The sequence below is a fragment of the Argiope bruennichi genome, chromosome 4 (assembly GCF_947563725.1).
Source record: "Argiope bruennichi chromosome 4, qqArgBrue1.1, whole genome shotgun sequence".
Classification (NCBI taxonomy): Eukaryota; Metazoa; Arthropoda; class Arachnida; order Araneae; family Araneidae; genus Argiope; species Argiope bruennichi.
Genome location: NC_079154.1, coordinates 51,949,122 through 51,963,155, shown reverse-complemented (window position 1 = coordinate 51,963,155; position 14,034 = coordinate 51,949,122). Strand labels below are relative to the sequence as shown.

The 14,034-nt window shown below is 29.9% G+C and overlaps 1 protein-coding gene across 10 annotated transcripts in view; it reads left to right on the top strand.

Annotated features, from left to right (window-relative positions):
- Positions 1-13,272, top strand: part of LOC129966581 (TNF receptor-associated factor 4-like) — a 357,557-nt gene extending 344,285 nt beyond the window's left edge. For all 10 annotated transcript variants that reach the window (XM_056081045.1, XM_056081056.1, XM_056081054.1 and 7 more), the window contains 3 exons: positions 4,778-4,939; positions 6,770-6,925; positions 10,151-13,272. In XM_056081045.1, the coding sequence (XP_055937020.1) occupies positions 4,778-4,939; positions 6,770-6,925; positions 10,151-10,759 (927 nt within the window). In that variant the 3' untranslated portion in view covers positions 10,760-13,272. The remainder of the gene's footprint in view (positions 1-4,777; positions 4,940-6,769; positions 6,926-10,150) is intronic.
- Positions 13,273-14,034: the final 762 nt, after the last annotated feature.

Sequence of the window (14,034 nt, the reverse complement as noted above, 5' to 3'; positions counted from 1 at the left end):
TAAATATAAATACATAAATATCAAAGCACGTGCGAATCGCATACTATACAGTTTGACGACTGAAATCGCCAAATTGGCGAAATTTCTTCTTCGTGCTTTTTGGTCGACCGACAAGTATCAAAAATATAAATAAATAATAAAAATAAAATAAAGCGTACTTAACATCACTTGAGTGTAACAATGAAAAGTATTCTTATAAAATACAAAAAATATTTAAATTTTAAAATCAGTGTAAAACATATGTACGGAAAATAAAATTGTTATAATTGAAAAGCTTATTTTTTTAAATTAAAAAATAGTGTAAAATGGCATTTGTTATTCATGTTATATGTTATGAAGCATGTATGTGATATTTTCATTATTTTCTTAATTAAAAACCTAATTAAAATTTCAAAAACCTTTCTTAATGCGAACTAACTACTCAAGAAGTAAATTCCTGCCAAATTTTGTAGCTGTAGACTCAGCAATCTACACCAGTTTGGAATTTCATCGCGCATGTCAAGAGTATTGAAACTGGCATTAAGCAGTCATACGATTTTATCAAAAAGCAAAAGTCATTAACCTTAAAAAAAATGTGAATACAGTGATCTAATATTTATTAAATCACAATTATATGTGTAAGCTCTTTACTTTAAATAAAACTTGTTCGAAGCATTTTCATATTGATTTGTGTCTTTTTTCGATAAAAAGACACACTCCGTTGATAATCATGAATTTATTGTATATCTTTTCAAGTTGCATATTCCGTGACTTTTTGTATTCTCTCAATGACGTCAATGATGATGGGGGGGGGAATTAAAATGTAGAAATTGGCAACGCAGTGGGAAATTCACTTAGAAGAAAAAGAGCGTTGCAGCTTTACTTTTCAAAATGCTTTTCTGGATATACTGCCGTCCAGCTGTATCATTTTTTCCAAAAAAAAAAAATACGAATTCTAATTTAAAAGCATTTAAGAATTAAATTATTTCAAATTTGTTATTAGAATTCCCGTAGCTATCATACGTAAAAACGAATGGAGTTATGTAATACCACGAGTAGAAAATGTAAAAACAAGTAATGCAATGCTTGAATTTTTATTTTATTTGCTTCGTTTTAGTTGATTGAAGAAGTTTCTATTTTTGTTTAAATTTTTCTTAGAAATTTAAATTCACGGGGATTTTTTTTATTTGACGTAGATTAGACATTTATTATTTTTCAAATTATTGGAATAATATGAAGAGAAAAATATTGAAGTGATTTTTGCAAATGAAATTATTATAATTTATATCAATAGGAGGATATATGACTGTATATAAGTGTTATTTTCTTAGTAGGAGATGAAGTGACAAAGCATAAGACAATAATATGACATGAAATAAAATGAGTAAGAATATTTTGGAAAATAAAAGATTTGGAATAGAAATAAGAAATTTTTCTATGAGACGGCGAAAATTGATTCAGTTTGTCGGGAAATATATGGAATCACCTTCTACCCTTTCCTTCTCTAATTCTTTAAAAGTTTCCCATTTGATGTGGTGCATCTATGAAACAGCTAAGATTTTCGTCAGTCTTACAACATACTTCTTGGCCAATCAAAATTACTTAAATTATCTTATTTTCTCCCTCTACGTCCCTTTTTGAAATGTTCAGAGGATATTTAGGGCCAGATTTTGTTAATTTGCTCTGTGGTCAAATGACGAGGAAGACGTTTGATCCGGCACTCCAAATTCTTACGCCTTTCCAGCGGAAGGACATTTAATCTCCGAGATAATTAATGCACATCAATCCATTTGGAAGGCGAATCTTCCATGGAATTCGAGCCTATGACCTTCTGTTCACTAAGCTGAGACTATACCAAATGTCAATGCGTCTCTTGCAGTTAAGAAAGAGTAAGAACACGCAAAAAATTGATTCAAAGTTGTTCATTGTAATTTCTTATGGATTATTCTCTCAACATTTGGCAATCAGAATTACACTGGAAGATCTCTAAGTATTTTGTAGGTCTTACAATTCATTGAGCACTAAGCAAAGATATATTTTGATGAAAAAAAAATATATTCCTTACTTAATAACTTGAAGGAAAAGAAAAAGAGAGAAGAGAAAATCTCTAGAGTAAACATAAGATGTAATATACTTCGTAATAAAAAGAACACCACGCGTGTACGACAAGCATTTTTCTTTCAAGGTACAATTCTTCTTTCCTATTGAATAATTGAACCGTTTCTTTTATCAATACCGGAAATCTGATGTCACATTTTTCACCAACCAGCGAAAAAGCACCTTACTTACATGCCAGCCGGACGGCCGGATAATAAATAGCATTAAGGAAATGTTTGCAAAAAAAGCCCCGGACGGAAGGCGTCATTTTTCCTCCTGGAAATGACGATTTCGGGATTCGAATAAAAATTCCCGGAATAGATTTCCCGGAACTCCGGGCATCAAAGACAAAGATGGAGGAGCCGGATTTCTTGAAATGGCGATGCCCGGACAATTGATATATTTCCAATCATTTTCTTTACCGAAAGTAGCTTTTTTACATGATAGTTTTCCCTCCGAGTGGGACGTGAATTTCGGCGTGGCGGAGGGTTTGTTTAACATTCCCGAGACCTTGTCGCTTGGCTGAGATGGGACCGTAATAAACCGGAGCGATATTTCTTCAGGAATTACGGCACAGTTTTTTGGAATATTTTTGGCTCTTTCTTTTCCTGGATTTCGGATGTTTTTGGATTGGAAATATTCCGCACTGATGGGAGGATATTTTGGTTTGCTCCGACTTTTTTTTTTTTTTTATGTTGGTTTTATTTCGCTTTGCACCATACGAAGTACTTTTTAAATTTTTCGATTGAGAAAACTGGGTTGATAGAAAGTTTTATTTTTTGATGTTTCGTGGCAATATGAATGATTTTTGAAACTTCGCAGCCGTTCTGATGATTTTCCTGAAAAGTTAGCTATTTTGTATCGATCATAGTTTTTATTAACATTTCAGTACTTCATTGCTTTTCGTATTTCCTTTGAATGGTTTTGAAATAAAAGTTTAGAAAGAGAAACTACTTTTAAAGACATAATAGGCATCTTCCTCCCCGGTTTATAAAAATTACGTATAGCTTCTATGCCATGTTATATATGTTACAGTGAAAACACGAAATCAGTCAAAATGCGAATTAACTAGGTAAAATGTGTTTTAACTAACAGCGCTAGGAAGATCCCGAATTAAGAAGGGAAAACACTTTCTAACTGACAGCTCTGGGGAGAACCGGTTTTCTCTCGATAATTCTGGTTTTGTCCTGTTAAAACCGTATGAATCTAGATTTGTTGCTTGTGCAATAATAAAAATTAATAATTATAATAAAGTAAAATTTAAAAAATAAGTAAAATACAATTAAAGAGTAAATAATAAATGTAATTTTTTTAGTTTTTGTTTAATGATAAGTTTTTTTCCCCTCTAACACTGTTTTACTAAGTATAGTTTAATATAATAATTTTGGACAAATGCAAATAATGTTGCCAAACAAATCAGTCAAAACACGAATAAAATGTGTTAGAATGCGTTTTACCACTTTACCGCGTTTTCTCGTTAATTAATGTTAACCGATTTCGGGTTTTCACTTTAATATATATGTTTAATATTGCTGTTTACATAATCACAGTAAGATAAGTTTATATTCTCATTCCCTGCTTAACTGCAATCAATAAAATCTTATTCATTCAAAAAGGTGAGATTATTCTACCCTGAGATTTGAGAACAGATTTTCATTTGGAATAATTGTTAACGAAATACATCTGATGCCCAAATTTTATTCGAGTAGCAGTTATTAGTTCGCAATTCACAGATAATATCTTAATTTGGTGAAAGGATATTTCGTCTATTTATGAGTTCTTAATCTATGATTTACCAGATTTATCAGGACATTATTTTATTTATGATCTTTAAATACATTATTATTTCATTCGTCAGTAATAATGCTAAAGGCATTTTATCGTTCGATTAAAATTATTCTTACTCTACTTAAACCATCATTGCACAATTTCGTCTAAAATTAAAATTCCATATAAATGAGTGTTATAAATAATGAAGAACAAACTGAAAAATAAATTTACCTCAACTGTTACTATTAAATAAATGTTCACTTTTTTTTTTAGAAAAGTCTTTTAAGAAGTATTTATTATTTAATTAAATTTAACCAATAGAAAATCGCTCTTTCAAAAAAAAAAAAACACTCTTAATGCATAAGAAGTTTACTAATCGGGATTCAATGTTTAAACTATAAATGTTTAATAATAAACTGTTTGAGGTAGACATATATTTCCTGCTAGAAAAATGCATTTAATGACTTAAAAATTGTATTTTATGCTATTTGAGTCTATAAATTAACTGCTAAAAGTATGAAGGCTAAATTTTTATGCGATTCCTTAAAAAAAGTGTTATTCAAAACTTTATAACAATTTTAGTCGCAGAAGAGTAGAGTTTTTTTTTCTTTTAAAGACGTTAATATGTCAGTAATATTTATTTACTATGTCAAATGGTACCAAGGGATTGTATAAATTTTAAATTTCATGATTATTTTAATAGTCCATTTGCTGACTCGTCCAGTGTAAAACACAATTCTTTACATCATTTAAAGCATTTCTCTTAATGGAAGCTCATACCCATCTCTAACGGTTTAAAAATTAGATGGAAGGAAGACTAGAAATATCTTCTGTTTATATATTTCTATAGATTCGGTACTACTGTAATGATTCTTGTTATTATCTTCAGATTTTAAGAAAAAATCAATAAATGAAAATTCCTTCTTTGCAGAACCATGTGGGCAGCTGCCAGCTGGAGCCGATCTACTGCGAGAACAAATGCGGCTCCAAAATCCAGCGGCGCCACCAGGCCAACCACAGGCAACACGAATGCACCAAGAGGCTGGTGCCCTGCCGATACTGCCAGAAAGAATTCGTCTACGACACTTTGCAGGTACATAATTTTCTGCTGTTTTCTATTAATTTAGTATGTTTCTAAACTTATTCAGAAGGCACAATTCCAGTTTAAAATTGTTGTATAAAATCGTTCATTCATGGCTTATAAAGTGTTTTGGCCATATAAAGCGCTGCTGATTAATGAAGGATTGTATTTATAAAACCGTTCATTCTTTTTTAAAGTTTCCATTATTTCTACTGAAAATAAATATTCACAGAACAAAGTCAATGTTAAATAAGTTCAAATATGTTATTTCTGTTGATAGATAATCATCCGTTTGGAATATCCTTGTTTTTTATTTATCCATTTTTTTATTTTATAAAAATTTATTCATTTGTTTTCAATAAAAGATATAATATTATCTTTGGACAAAATGGCACCATGATCAGCAGTGGACTTTTAACTAGGTTGATTAGATGATAGATGTCTAGAGTCACAAGCAACTCGATAAAGAAACTTTTATCTTCCTAGTTGTCAAATAAATAGATCTGAAAAGAATTCAAATTCTATAAATAATGAAATATTAAGATAATATGAATACTTTATCAAATACAATCAACACTTAGTGTCGCTTCAAACGGGACGTTAATATATAACTAACTAACTAACAATCAGCCCTTATTTGTTTCATTACGTTCACATAATTATAATGTTTATAAACAAACGTAGTCCGGAGTCAATAGATTATTAAACACACACACACATGTATATTTACCAAATTATTGAAATAAAAAAAAATTATTAACTTAAAATAAATCATTTACATGTTAATAATGTGCCAAAACGTGAAACTAAATTTATCATTTTAAAAGAAGGGCTTCATAATGTCCATTGTGTAGGTCCGCAAAATACCTAAATCCACAACACCCGTCTACATATAAAGAGTAATTATGTTTTCAAGTTTAGAAAAAATTATAATTATCTCATAAAAAAGAATACCATTCAATCCCTTTCTTATCAAAACGAGAAGTTTGGATTCTATATTGTATTGTTGTAATAATTCATCAGGTTTTCTTGCCAAACATATAAAATAAATAAATTCCAATAAACCAAACATACAACGAATTACATTGCAGTTGCCACACACTCCCAAAACAGCCTCCCAAACTCACTAACTTCAAAATGAGATATTAATCTAATATGGTACCCGATATAGTCATGAAAATTTGCTGTGATTGAAAATATCCATTTTGTTTCATCTATTACATAGGCTTCAACATCGTTACTATTGTTTCGATGAAAGAAATTCAACATGTCGGATAATGGAAAACAGCACTTTATTCTATAAGAAAGCATGAAGCACAGATAGTAAAACACGGCCAATGTGCAGACAAAGAACAACAATTGGAGGAGCTCGGAACAAAAGCAGATAGAAAACAGCAATGGCACAGTCAGAGAGCTAATTTCACGATCAATAGTCCAAAAAGAAAATTCATCAAACTGACAGTCAAATCTTTCGCTTTTATATAAATTTTCTGACAAGGCATGGAATTTTCTGGAAGAATTCTCAAATCTCCAGCTCTAATAAACATACCGCTCAAATCCCTTCAATTTCTATAATCTTAATTTATTTTCCCCAAGGACGAGGTTCATTAATTTTACATCCATGCAAAACATCCATTACCTGTAAATTTCTCTTATCAGCAATGAAACTCATATTGCAGGAAAGCAATATTACTGATTCGTGACATTTTTTTAATTGGAAAGCATATAATATTTTAATGGCCACAGCGTACGGAATTATTCAATAAATAAATACTTTCCCATAATTGTCTTAAAATTCTTTTAAATTTCTGCTTTAACCCATTCTTTTGTTTTTCCCGGTAGATCCACACGGCCAAATGCCCCCGCCTTCCCGTGTCTTGTCCTAACCGATGTGATGTACTGAAAATCGCCAAGGAAGACCTGGAGGTCCACCTGAGTGACCACTGCACGGCGCTCACACTCCCCTGCACCTTCAAGGAGATGGGGTGCAAATTTAAGGTACAGATCTTTCGACTTTACATGCTTAAATTGATTGAAAATGCTTTTTGTTGCTGAGATTAGGAATTCCAAAACTGTGAGTCATGTGTGATTTTTAGTAGGTCGCAACAAGAACTTGAATGTATAGGCAAAAATGCCAAGTGGGCTTAAATTCATTAAGTTGCGTGATCGGACAGTGAAAAAAATAATGCAAAATGGAAGTAAGCAAATCGTATTGAATAACAAGAGAAAAAAAAAGAATTATTTTTTAAAGTGCAAATGATTAAGAACCGGCTTTTTATACACAGTGCATCTGTCGCGTCGTCTGCTGTTCTACTTTGCTTAAAATTACCCTAGCATACATTGCTTCAAACCTGCACACAGAATTCAGAATAATTTCGTAGCTGTTCATTATTATTTATATAAACATTTATTATAATTCATAATAATTGTTTTTTTAACTGAAAGGTTTTCTTCTTCTTTTTTTTTTTTTTTTTTTTTTCATAAAATCTCTTTCGGAAAGAATATATGCTGTTCATATCTGAAAAAAATTCATTGACCCTGGAAAAGTGTGTTGATATAGATTTAATCTCTAAAAAAAAAAAAAAAAAATGGATCGCAGTTTGGGTGTATGGTTTATTGGCGCAAGAGCCATATTTGCCACCTTTGAAAACCAGCGTTGAAAGATTAGTAATATAAAAGCGACTTTTTTATACCATAAAGACTTTTTAGACATACTTTTTTAGTATATAAACCAGTTGAGTCAATTTTCATGACAGTATAATCACGTACGAGAACATAATTGAATATAAATTAACTTTTAAACTAACATATGTTGTGTTACCCTATCCTTTAACATCACATTTTTTTTATTTTTCTTGTGTACGTAGTATAAAGAAAATATAGTAATCGTCAAACAAACCGATCTCGAGTTTTATCGAATCTCCATGTTTTAAACCTCCCTGAGTTCGTGATTCTGGGATTGTAATTGTAGTTCTGTGTCACATTTTGGTTTCGATCAATTTGGAAAAACGCGTCTGAAGCACAATTTCGATTTTTTGGTATTATTAACGGCATGTCATGCATTAATCGATAAAATACTCTCTAAAGATGACACGATAGATTCAAGAAAAACGATAAATCCATGCCAAAAAATTAATATTCCGTAACTATTGTACGTCATTACCATGCGAGAAGTTCTCTGGTATGACAAGTTATCTGAGAGTATGCGAGAGACCACTCCCTCTGGTTTTCTTCATGGAAGATGCTGAATGGATTCCGAAATTAAATTGTCATAGCACATATGACGTATCACAGGATCATAAATTGATTAAATTAGAAATAGAAAACTTAAATATCTGAAAACATTTAATAGGAAAATATTCTGATTTTAGTTGGAATGCACAGTTTGATTTACCATTCTTATTCAAATAATTTTCTTGATTTATACATTAAAAAATTTTGAGAAGTAAGTATATGGTGAAACAATAGTACATTAAAAGCAGTATTTAATTTGAGTATCCTCACTTGCATTTTCAAAGATTAAATTAACTTTTCATTACGGCTCATTTTTATCCTGAAATGTTCCGTGAAATAAGTGCTTAAAAAATACAAATGTCTTCCGACAAAATTTTCTATTCATTCTAACAAAAGAATATTAGAATTCTAATCACTCTTTATTAAATCTGTCGCCTGCTTCACCTTTGTTACTCAAACCTGCTTGAGTTAATTTTACGCTATGATGCTTTAAAAAGAAAAATTAAAACTGCTAAATGTTGCGGAACTTGAAGCAGAGAGCTATTTCTGTGTTGCCAAAATCTGTCAACTAAATTAAAGCAGTTTTTCTTCTGTGGCTCGTTAGCTCTTAACTACAACTGTGAAGTTTTCGAATTAAAAAGCTATATCAAGCGAATGAAATGCTGAGATAAGAAAATTAATTAATTCTGAATGGCAGAACAAATTGACGCTGTTTCCTGCATTCGTGTAATTTAGATTTTATTTTTTTGCTCATGATCAGATACCAGGTGCTCTTTGTTGAAAACTTTCGTCTTCGGATCTAAAATGACTTCTGTATAATTTTATCTTGTGGTTATCATCAACATAATATAGTTTTGCTATTGTTTGTTTAGTCTGCAATGGTTATTGTAAATTGCGTTTTTTAAAGGCTGCAGGAAATTGGTGTTATATTAAATAATTATTTGTGAGAGAGTATCAGCTTGTGTTCTTTAATAAAATTAATTTCAAAAATATTTAGAATTTTATTCAATGTTTATTTCTTTCACTGCATTCATTTGGCAGACAATAAATTTCCAGTTATTTACTTTTAAGAAAAATAATGTTACTGGTATATCACCGATTAAAATATTTTTGAGTGTCTTTTGATTTTGCTTTTACTATTTTCATCATTTTTTAAAGAAAAATTTCTTGTTCCTTGACATAGTATTTTTAGGTTCGTAATAGCATAAATAATAAAAAATAAATAGCCTGATATAATTTTCAATATGTCTGGCTTAAAATAATTGAAAATGCTTTACATAACATACCATTGGACCCTTTTCTTGTTGAAACTGTGCCATTAAATTTGATTCGGATTGAAGAAGAAAAGGGATTTTCAAAATTTTATTAGACTTTTAATGAAGAAATTAATCAAAATTTTAATATTTTTTCCAATTGTTCTTAATATGTTAATACACAGAAACTGTTTTTTAAATACTTTAAAATTTTTTAAAAATTGATTTTCAAATGATTTTAATGTTAATTCCTTAGTTTTTTTAAAAATTTTTAATAGACTTTAAAAATATTTAAATTGTATTTTATAAAAGTTATGCAGTATATTTTACTTAATTAAAATTTCATTATTTTAGTAACTCTATTTACTCATGCATGTTTATATAATATGAATTTCATTTTTTGTGTACATTGTATTGAGGTAACTGTAAACAATTTTTAAAAAATGAATTAAAGACTTACAAGTAGAATCTAAAACATTATTGTCCTACGATGCATCGGACTAAAAATTTGAATCCTTTTAAATTTTTTTTATTTCTTCAAAATTTGATTTGTAAATTTATTTATTATATTGAATCAATATTATTTTGTATCATAGAACAAAAATGGTTTAATCAGAGCGATTGAAAATATCAAAAAATATCGCGTGCCATTCATTAATATCAATGAAATAACAGTACTGCTTGTTTATTTACTATTTTGATGTTTTCTTCTCATATTCACATATATATATTTCAGGGCACCCGTTCAGCTTTAGATCAACATCTTGAAGATGCGACCAAACCTCACCTCCTCCTGGTCTGCGGCGTCGTTTCACGTCAGCAGCACCACATCAACGCTCTTCGAACTACCCTGCAGGGGCTGACCCTCAATACCTCCGGCACTCTTCTCTGGAAGATCTCTGACTACAGCCGCCGACTGGCCGAAGCCAGAGAAGGCTACGAACTGTGCAGCACTCCTTTTTACACCAGCCAGTACGGCTATAAGTTGATGGCCACATTGTTCCTGAATGGCAACGGTGCTGGCGAGGGCACACATCTGTCCATCTACATCAAGATCCTGCCTGGAGAGTACGACGCCCTTCTCCAGTGGCCTTTTAGTCACACAGTGACCTTTATCCTCTATGACCAGACCTCGACAGTGGATCAGGCTTGCAATATTGTTGAGAGCTTTGTGCCAGATCCAACCTGGAAGAACTTTCAAAGGCCTAGCAAAGAACCAGATGCCTTAGGGTTTGGATTTCCAAGGTTTGTGTCACACGATATCCTCAAGAAGAGGCATTACGTGAAAGATGACGTTATGTATATCAAAGTGAAAGTCGACGGTAATAAAACGATTGCCGTCTGATAGCGCATCTTACGGATTTGGATAATCATTTGTTGATGTGGCGATTAATTTTAATAACGATAAACTATCACCATTTAACGTTTTAAGACATTGCTGTTGTGTAGACTTATGTGAAAAAAAATTATGGAGTTTAATTGTGAATATTGATTTTATTTCACTCACTTTGGACATGGATGGATAATTTACCATTAATCAACCGAAATAATTTTGTGCATGCTATATGATATGATCAGAACATATTTCACATCTGATCGCATAAAATTATTAGTTTATCAAATAATAAATTTATGGCCAATTGATGAAAAATATCAAAATTAGTTGGATTAAATTTTAACAAACCGATTTTAGAAATACAGATATAAATCACCATCTAAAATAAATGAATAGCAATACATTTTATTTGTTTGATTCCTCTCGGCATGATTTGTCTTCTGAAAATATATCTAAAGCTAAAATTGTAGTTTTTTGATTACTAAAATATTTTTAAAGATTGGATTTCTAACTGGATACACAGTGGTGAAATGCAAATCTATTCTTTATCGGAGTAATTTTTTTTTTTCTGGAACACGATTAACTCGATTTTGGAATCATGAAAAATTTTTCTTTTTGGAAAAGAATTTATTCTTCTATCTCCTTTGTGTTTCATCAATTTTCGTGTCATCTCAGCTTTTCATTATTAAAGTTTTTTTTTTTTTCTTTTTGAATCTGTTGAGATGAACAGAGAACTATAAGTTCCAAAAAATGTGTGTATTAAATCTGAAAGATATGAACTGCTTGATACAGCAAATTGTATATAGATGTCGAGTGTTCGAATAAATCAAAACTTTGTTATTGTGTTAAAAAATCTGTATTCTGTATGTGTCTTTATGGAATTTTCGTCCTTATTGTATAACAGGATAGCAATATATTGAGTATAAGAATTATTGATTAATTACTAATACAATTAGAAAAGGCGTCATTTTCCTTTTTGTAATCAATATTGCGCTTCTCTATTATTCCAAAATGCTCAAAATATGTAGTACTGAAATGAAAAGACGAAAAATAATGGTCTTATGTTCTAATATTTATTCACGTTTAAGTCGAATTCGATATTAAAGCTGGCTACGTTTCACGAAGATAACCATTTATTTTTACATTGAGTCAAGAAATAAACATGGACATTAAAACGCATTACGAACAAAAATACAGACAAAGACAAGTATTCCGAACGAACATATAAAGTTGTAATTGAAAATCACATATGTGGCAGACGATTCTTTTTAACGCTCCTTCTAGAACATCTGCCATCTGTTATTTTATTTTATTCTGAAAGATGCTAATGCATGCATTATTTGCAAATAGATTTACTGTAATATGCATTGCGTAAATGCTATTTGGAAAGTATAACTTTTACGATGTCGAGGGGTTTATAAAAAAAGTATATTTCGAATACTTACAGCTGGAGTTACGCCCCACCCACAAAACATTTGTGTGATAGAAAATATTCAGTACTATATATTTTGTACATTAAGTATATATATTTTTTTGTATATTTTGAAGCAAATTCTTTTTTTAATTGTGTGAATTTTAAAAGCGTGATAGTTTAAAAAATCCTTTGCGAACTTCAAATTTTAATATGAAGAACAATTTTAACTGTTAATAATGATGTTTGTAATTATTATCTGAGAGAATAATTTAATGGTTATGTAATTTATTATGAATGAATGTTGGATACTTTTTACCTCATATAATGATAAATTTAAGTTAAAAAATAAATGATTTTTAATTATTTGAAAAAAAAAAATACAGTATATTTATATTTCTTTTGCCTAACTTTTTACTAGTCAAACAGCTGGATAGTGCTCATTAGGGAATAAAAAGAAATACTTTTTAATTTTATGAATTATTATGTATCAAAATGGCTACTTAAATAAGTCCAAGTTATACGAATTTCCTGAAAATCAAAACAAAATAAGACTACTTAGTTGTGAATATATCACGTTGTATTGTATACCGACTATCGTTTTAAAAAGTTTTATAATTTTCAGTAATTTTAATATTTTTTGCTTACATATTTTTACGATCAATTATCATTAATTCATTTTGTTTATTAACTCTGTGAATACGATATATCTTGACAATTTTATGTTTCTAACAGTCCCAATTATATTCGCATACTGTTAGTATTTATATTTTATTTTATAAATATATGATCAAAATATTTTTGAATAATCATTAAATAATCGCACCGATTAACCATTCACAACTTTTTTTTAAATAATTGTACTCTTTGTTTTTGTACCTTTTCATGTTGATATCACTGTACATTTTAACACTGACTTCAAATATGATTTCCCTCTTCAACCTTTGTACATTTCTGTGTTAACGATATTTTAGTCATTTTTTTTTTCTCTCCGATGTTACATTCGCACTGATGTACAAAAGATGTTGCTTTTATCAAGAAGACCAGTGTACACTAGTCATTGACTCATCTGTAGTGATTAGAATTTGAAAATAAAATTATGTATAGAAAATAGTGTCTTTTTATTCTTTACGAATCGTCTACTAGTTGGTCTACGTCTACGAATCGTCTTACATTGAATTATTTAAACCTCAATTAATAATAATAATAAAAAAAGTTTGAATGTGTGTTGATCTTACTTGTTTTTGTACAGTAAACTCGATTATCAGTGGAATTAGGTATCGTATCAACCGCAAATAATGCACAATTTAACTAGTGATATAAACAATAAACATACGTTTTGAATTAAAATAGAACGGTTGAAAATGACAAGAAGTAATTTATTTATATTTATATATATATATATATATATATATAATATATATAATTTTACTCACGTTCTCTTCAGGACGAAATTGTACAAAAAGTGTTAGTCTCGAGTTCTCAAAGCAAATAATATAATGAGAAAGAAAAATGCAGTTTGTGTTTGAAAGTATGAGTTTGGGTGCTTTCCATTGATTATTTGGGTCCAAAGTTTGACACATATCTGCATTTCGGGTGACGAAATCATATAACAAATTTCTAATATCTACGTTAATGCATTTTTCAGTTACGATTGCTCAATATCTTTTTATTTTATACAGAATAGACATATTCCATATACAGCATGGATATATAAAACGACAGACAGTAAGAATTTGTCTAAAATTGGTTATAGATGTTCTTAAAATGAAACCATTGATTAAATACCATACATATAATTTATCAATGATCTTGCTCAGTTGCATTAGAAAGGCTAGATAAATAAATTTCGTTTCATTCAAACTTTAATAGA